Source organism: Pestalotiopsis fici (assembly GCF_000516985.1).
Source record: "Pestalotiopsis fici W106-1 unplaced genomic scaffold PFICI_Scf_6, whole genome shotgun sequence".
Taxonomy (NCBI): Eukaryota; Fungi; Ascomycota; class Sordariomycetes; order Amphisphaeriales; family Sporocadaceae; genus Pestalotiopsis; species Pestalotiopsis fici.
In genome coordinates, this window is record NW_006917096.1 from 3,748,562 (window position 1) to 3,756,174 (window position 7,613).

The window sequence follows — 7,613 nt, forward strand, 5'->3', positions numbered from 1 at the left end:
GGCTCTTGGTCTTGTGTCCAGTTACTGGAGTTGGACTAACGTCATGATCTCTGAAATTTTGTTCGGTGTCGGATTAGGCATGGTGTTGAATACCCTATGGGCTGTGCAGGGCTGTGACCGTACGTACCTGTAGTTGGCAATGCAAGCTGCAAAGGTTGGTGCTATTTCTCAAGGCAGAGTAATTATTAATGGTATGTTATCTTTTGTGTATAATTTTAGAGAAAATATCAATCTTTCTTGCTGTTAATTCTCTGTCCTTGCCGGGCGTCCACTGTGAGAGTTTACGTCTGTTTTCAGGCTCCCGTTACAAGCTAAGGTTAGGTAGGTACATAGGTTAAGGCACCTAACTTGTGAGCCCAAATCTACGTCAGACCTCGGATCGTGCCGAGAGGGTTTTCGATTTCCAGGTCCCATATCTCCGGCATTAGCGCGTCGAATGCTCCAGATCTTTCTGCCCTGCACATGATGGATTTGGGCCGTGGATCATGATTATTGGTTTCCGGGATGCTGGAGTACCTACATAGTATTCATGGTAATGGGCAGGGAGGGAACGAGAGAATATCTTGCCTGTGCATGCATGAGTTCTGCACGTTGGAGCCACATTATATCACGATTTGAAATACAAACATGTTCGGGCGAAACATTCCAAGAAATTTGCAGATGTCGTGATACATTTGTAAACTCATGGCCCATGTCTACTACTATACATACGCTCAAAAGTCTAGAAAAACTCCACGTAAATGCTTCGTCTCAAGATGTAGCTATAAACAACAACAACAACAAAAAGGGATATGCACCTTTACTGCGTCCATTCTCCATCGACCTTTTCCCAGTGGTCCAAAAAGCCCTTGAAGAACTTGGCGCCCAGACCAGGGTCCAAAGCACCAGTGGTCGCCCGAACCGAGTGCATGCTAAGCTGAGCCATGCCAGCATCGGCGGCCCTGACTCCCATCATGCTGCTCAGAGTTGGGCCGACAGTCCCGCCACTCCTGGAGTCGTTACGAATCATAAAAACCTGCGGCGTGCAGTCGGAAAGCTCGCACACTCGGGTCAAAATGGCCGTCGACACGGAATCGGTGGTCATGTGGCCATTGCTGTCAGCGCAAATGGTGATGCCCACATTCAACCGCGGTGCATGGTCAGCGAGATAACGTTCGAGGAAGTTGGGATTGACAGCATGTGTGACATCAGCCGAGACCAGAAATGAGTTGGCATATGTACGACCAACAGTACTGGGACCGAAAGCCTTACCCGCCTTCTCGGAAAGGGCCTCCACGGAACGTTCAATGACAAGAGGCATGAAGTTACCCTTGGCACCTTGTCTGAGCAAGGAACCAATCTCTTCATCGTCAAAGAGCGCTACGAGCTTGACTGTTCCTTCATCCTCTCCTTGTGTTGATGCCAGTAAACCTTCAAAGGCACCCCAGCTGCAGAGCTTATCGTCGATCCGACCTCCAGTGATGAACTCCTTGTCCAGGCCAGCAACCGTAGCAGGTTGGAGGTCGAAAAGCTCCAATTCCCAGTTGACGATCTGAGAGTAGTCCGTGAGGCCCAGCTGCTTGGCAATCACTTTGACGAGCTTGGGAGGCTGCGTTGCTACGAATGACCCGGCAGGACCAAGAGCTTCCGCGGGAGCTGAGTTGGTAGTCGGGTACAGGTCCGAGTTGTCCAGTCCAATAATCGGAACGGCTTGGGTTTCCTTGTTATTTGAACCTAGCATACCAACGCCAAAATGAGGTGCAAGTGTCGGAACCTTGGCAATGGGCCAGTCTAGCTTTACGAGCTTGCTCGACGTTTTGCCTGACTCCTCACGAACAATGACTCTGCCGCCGATGCTCAAATCACGATCCCACCATGTCTCGTTCAGGGCACCAGCATACGGGGCAACGCCGAGCTGGATATAGCCTTGCTTGTTGGGCTTGGAGCTGACGGGCTTCAATTTTGCCGTCAATGCGTCAATGTGGCCAGCGATCATGGCAACACCATTTCCGGGCTTGTAAGCCTTGCCGACCGTCCAGGCGATAATGGTGCTACCATTGCGCGTAGAGAAATATTTGCCACCGGGTACAATCTTGCCAGACCAGTCCTCACGAGCCGAAAGCTATGATGCGTTTGCGTCAGTCCCCATAAATTTTCAACGAGCGGCGCTGTGGTATGTTTCCCTCACCTCGGTATAACCATGCTTGAATGCCTTGGACTTGAAGTAGTCCACAGCGTGGAAGACGGTGGGGTTTTCTTGCAGAAATTCACAAAATGGTTTTGTATAGTCCTCAGGCTTGAGATCTCTTGCGGCGACCGTGTTTTGCCTCTCCTGTGCGTCGAATCGTGCTTCAAAGGGGACGGGCGAGGTCGCACTGGATGCGTTGGCCACGGCGGCCATGCGCAGAGACATGTTGGAGCTGCGCTGTCGGAGGAACTCGGGGGTATGTTGCGTCATGTTGGTGCCGACGATGTAGGAGGAGGAGGAAGTAGGAGAAGGAGAATATGGGCCCGTGAGCGATGGGGAGGTGAGTGGTAGATATTATGAGATATTATGTTCTGGGTTTGGTTGCAACCTAGAAACATCAGCGAGGCGTTGTCATGTTGGTTGAGCGCGTGATCGCTGCGCACTGATAAGGTCCCGCGCCGACTCGTTGCTTGCTATTGCCAGGGTGTCTTAGCGCCTCTTCTGCCGATCCCAGCCGTCGAGCTGCCCAATTGGTCTGTATGTCTCAAACAACAACATTCAGACTCAACAATGCCGTTTCTCTGGGGTCTTTTCTCTCCTTGGTTTCTTTTCCCATCCTTTTTTTCTTCTTTTTAATGCTTGATTGCTTTTAATTTTGTATCCCTTCTGTTCTGGCTTTATTTCTCATCTTTCTGTTGTGCTACTTTGTCTCTATCGCTCAGCAGGAATAAGCCTACTACGGGAGATTTAAAAATTCTACTATGAATCGGCACTTCCAATATCCAAAACCAATCTTACACTGGCACTATTTCAGAGCAATTGCAGTATATAGAGCCAAATATGTATACAACATGTAGTGGTGGGACGAGACACGTCTCATCTTGATGCGACCAGTTGATTGAAACCATTGATGTCCAACAGGCAGTACGATTGGTATTCTCTACACAGTGCAGTGTTTATATATCGTGTCAATAAATACGCCAAGCCCGATTCGCTCCAAGTTGTAATATTATGCAACAACAAATCGTTGCCTGGGTATCTAGAATAACACGCCTACCTACACAGCCTGCACGGTAATTCCCAGCCATTAATTTGTATTCTCTTCCATGTTTAGACTGCGGATCGTGGTGTCGAGGCATGGACATAGCACGTGGTGTAAAAGTGCTCAACACCAAGATCAGTTTCGACCTCTTGGAAATGAAAATGAGATAGCTGCATCTAACCCAGTCGAGGCCGATTATAGAGGTAGGTTGGTTTTCCAAGTCAGTGAAATTCATGAGATTGGACCTCCATGTCAAAACTTCGAGATGTTTCAATGAACAGCATTCGCTTGTGGTTTGGCAAGTCCGTTTGCACGCGGGTCGAAGGAGCCTGGATGGTGCCGAGTTCCTTTCTTCAAAATTCTTTTGACAGAGTGTATCCATCAAAATCATCGCTGCAGATACCCGCGTCTATTTCTTCGAAGTTTCTCTAGTACAACGATCTGAGAGAAGCATTTGGCATAGAGACCCAGCATCACGCCAATTTTACAAAACATCCACATCCCATATGCGCATCTCTCTGCTTGCGGATCTCCTGCTTTAAGACTGGTCTTTTTTCCATTGGCTTGTTGGCATAAAATGCAGCTGCGCAATGCCATCTACTTCAGCGCTGCCGTACTAGCTGCCCTTCAGGTCGACCTCGACTCTCCTAGTGAGTCACAATAGGCAACAATTTATCACTTTGCTCTTTGTAATAGCATCACGCAGCTGACCTTTAAAACTACCAGAATCTATCAAAAATGCAGCCAAACAGGTGGCCGCCGACTTGATGGGATTCTATCACGGCAACGAACCTGGACAAACGCCTGGAATCCTTCCCGGTCCACCCCCAGATGGCGATTACTACTGGTAGGCTTTTGCTCAGAATCCATTCGACTCCATTGACTTGTTCTTTGCCGCCCCTAATTTTGTTTCTAGGTGGTTAGGCGGTGCTCTCTGGGGCACAATGCTCGATTATTGGCATTACACTGGCGATGATACGTACAATGCTCTAGTCAACCAGTCTATTCTTCATCAAAGCGGACCCAATCGAGACTTTCTTGAACCCAATTGGACAGCTTCGACTGGAAATGACGACCAGTCCTTCTGGGGAATGTCAGCGATGCTGGCGGCAGAGATCAACTTCCCGGATCCTCCTCAGGATCAACCTCAATGGCTAGCCTTAGCACAGGCGGTCTGGAACGAGCAGGCAACTGATGATCGTCGGAACAGCAGTCTATGCGGCATGGGTTTGCGTTGGCAAATGTACCCCCAGAATAAGGGTTACGACTACAAGAATGGTATGTATTTGCCTTCAACTGCCGGTGTTGAGGAGTTGTAACAAACACTGACGCGCAACAATCGCAGCTATTGCAAACGCCGCTTTCCTCAACATTGGAGCACGGCTAGCAAGATATACGAACAACCAGACTTATGTCAAGTGGTGCGAAGATACCTGGGATTGGCTTACGGAGTACGCCATCATTGACGACCAGTATAATGTGTATGATGGCATCCACTGGACATTCGGCCCGGCACCTCAGAATCAACTGGATTGCTCCTCGAGAAATAATGCACAGTTCTCATACAGTGCTGCAGCCTTGATCCAAGGCGTTGCAAATCTCTACAACTTCGTAAGTTTACATCGTCGATACTGGTTAGAAAACAATGGAACGGTAACTGATCTGAGTTTGTGATAGACTAATGGAGATCCCCGGTGGGGAGACCGCCTCGAGGGCCTGGTCAACCAGACTTTTTCGTACTTTGCTCCCGACGGATATCTAGTCGAGACGAGTTGTGAAGCTTTTAACAAGTGTACTACCGATATGACCAGCTTCAAAGGGTACGTCCACCGATGGCTCGCGTCGGCAGCGCAGCTAGCCCCTTTTACATTCCCGCAGATATATCCAGTCTTGAAGTCCTCTGCACGCGCCGCGGCCGACCACTGCACAGAAGGCGACAATGGCAGAATGTGTACATTCGGATGGGCACCTGATTCTGTCGACAAGGCTACCGGCGCCTGCCAGCAGATGAACGTTCTCGGGGCTCTGTCCTCCTTGCTTGTGGAAGGTGTCAAGGCCCCAGTGACAAACACCACTGGAGGAACCAGTCAAGGTGACGCCAATGCTGGCTCTACACGGTTGCCTCTCCATCCGCAACTGCATGACATACACACTCTCGACATAATAGGGGCTGCCTTTGTGACAGCAGTTCTATCATTGGCCGCTGCTGGTACGTTTATTTGGATGAGCTGGGAGGCAGGTATGTTCATCTGAGTACTCCAGACAAGTGCTCTACTCAAATGCTGATGAAACCAGATCCTTTGAACAAGAGAGGCTCATACGGGCTGCAAGAGTCGTACGAGCTTGATAAGATAGTCCCTAAACGCAATAAGCTGCTACGACGACCTTTTGGTCAGAGACTGACATCAGAAGGAAAGTGAAACCAATCATCAGCACTGCGACAGCAAATAGTTTAGCGAGGAAACTCTTCTGTATCAATCATACGTAGAGGTCAATTCGCACTACGTTGATCAAAGCCTTTCTCAAGACATGAATTTCATCGATAAGGACAATGCTTAGTCAAGAAGAAGAAAGTACCTTCCGTTGTGGTTGTAACTTTTAGCTACTGCAGACCTCTGTAATCAAAGTATTTGACAACATCGGGATCTTTCAAAATCCCTTCAATATCGTGCTCCTCAAACGGGATCAAAAACTCGTATCCTTCGTCGGGGTCAACCTCGACAGTTCTAGGAGGTGAGACCACCATGATGGTTTCAGCCTCGAAACCATGGTTAGTCAGATGCCGGAAGACGGCTGGCCGGCCGAAACCCCAGTCATCCTCACACATTGGACTATTACGCCAATCAGTCACGATGAAGGATAGAGGCGCAAACGAGTCCAGTCGGAACATGAGCGATGCCTTGTCTCGCACATTTGCGACTTTCTTGATATTGTCGAACAGAAATGCCGGATTTGAGCTGTCCGTTATGCCCCGGACTTCGCTTGCCAGCCGTGACAAGGGGACCTCGTCAGACATGACTTCAGCAAGGGTGAGCTGTTGCCGTTCTTCTAGTTGGGTGGAGCGGCCGATGTTGAGACAATTCGCCTGTAACTGCTCAGGCAATGGAGGTCTGAGCCGGTGTCTCATGGTCACGGCCTCAAAGAACAGCGCCTTTGAGGTGAGGTTGGTCTTGGGATAGAAATCCAGTCGTGTTCGGGTCGATATCCGCCACCACAGCGCAATCATGGCATCGTACGTCGATACCCATGATCCATCTGTCGGCGTTGCCATGCGCTTAATTTCGGCCACTTTGCTCTTGGCGAGGTGAAAGATCAACTGGTAACAGCTCTTGTGGTCAGGGTGTTTTTGTGGCATTGGGGGTGGTTCAACGCTGTCCGCAAGGGGCGGTGGCGGCGTGATGAATAAGGATCGGTCCATGAATGCGTCGTCCCAGGACGGCGGTGAAGTGCCCTCGAACATAGCTTTACAGTTTGCAGCCAACTGTATGATTAAGCTATGTGTGCCCTTCACGTCAACGGTATAATGGTGGTGGTGGATACAAAGTATCATGCCTCCTGGAATGAAATTGAGCTTGAAACCACTCACGGCCGGACTGCTGTCAAGATGACAAGGCGCACCAAAGGTCATACCCTCAATACCGATGTACGTTTTATCCCCGAATGCTTTTCCGCTAAAGTGAAGCCGGGACATCTCCTCGAACGACTTGGCTTGAGAGTCTGGACCATCCATCCACTGCACTACGAAGGGGACCACGCTGCTGCGCCTCTTGACAATGGCATATTCGTCGGCCTCGTTTTTCTCGATTGTGCCAACCAGATGCCGGCACTGTCCTAACGTAGCTTCAAGCCCTTTTCTGACCAATTGTGCCAGTGCAGTCCTGTCCGTAGACTCGTCCAACTTGAAAACGAAGCCATACTGGTTATATGTGCACACGCACGTAAGATCAATTGTCGAAAGAGGAAACTCCTCTACTTCTGGGTGGGTTTCGTACCCAACAGGGTGGAGCTGGTAGAATTCTTGTTGAACCATTATCTCAACGGCGAGAGGTATATGTGTCTTGGCTTAGGAGCAGTTCGAAGTCAAAGACACAAACACAAGAGATCCAGAGAGATTTTCCCACTCCCTTATATATATCTTTACTTACCTTTTGAACACTCTGAACCGTCTGCTGCCCGTCGTCAGATTCATGACAGATCCGCCGATCAAATACCGTCAAGGAGAAACTAATTGGCACTCAAAGTTCCTCAAATCGACCGCGCGGTGTTAGCCCAACTTTGGCTTGTTATAGTCTTACCTGTCAGCAACACAACTGCAAAAATCGCGCTTGATTGGACTATGCTATTTAGTTGCTGACTGTGTGAGTATTTATGTAAGGTTTAAGGATTAATTGGGTGCCCCCCCCC

The 7,613-nt window shown here is 49.3% G+C and overlaps 3 protein-coding genes across 3 annotated transcripts; 1 reads left to right on the forward strand and 2 right to left on the reverse strand.

The window, feature by feature from the left end:
• Positions 1–799: 799 nt before the first annotated feature.
• Positions 800–2,437, reverse strand: PFICI_09596 (uncharacterized protein; the record flags this gene model as incomplete). Its single annotated transcript, XM_007838177.1, has 2 exons — positions 800–2,101; positions 2,168–2,437. 2 exons carry the CDS (start codon positions 2,435–2,437, stop codon positions 800–802), a joined length of 1,572 nt encoding a protein of 523 aa, XP_007836368.1.
• A 1,349-nt stretch (positions 2,438–3,786) lies between these two features.
• On the forward strand, positions 3,787–5,629 carry PFICI_09597 (uncharacterized protein; the record flags this gene model as incomplete). Its single annotated transcript, XM_007838178.1, has 6 exons — positions 3,787–3,859; positions 3,936–4,056; positions 4,126–4,487; positions 4,555–4,820; positions 4,887–5,448; positions 5,505–5,629. 6 exons carry the CDS (start codon positions 3,787–3,789, stop codon positions 5,627–5,629), a joined length of 1,509 nt encoding a protein of 502 aa, XP_007836369.1.
• A 182-nt stretch (positions 5,630–5,811) lies between these two features.
• On the reverse strand, positions 5,812–7,239 carry PFICI_09598 (uncharacterized protein; the record flags this gene model as incomplete). The annotated part of the gene is made up of 1 exon (XM_007838179.1): positions 5,812–7,239. The coding sequence occupies one exon, from the start codon at positions 7,237–7,239 to the stop codon at positions 5,812–5,814; it is 1,428 nt and encodes a 475-aa protein (XP_007836370.1).
• Positions 7,240–7,613: the final 374 nt, after the last annotated feature.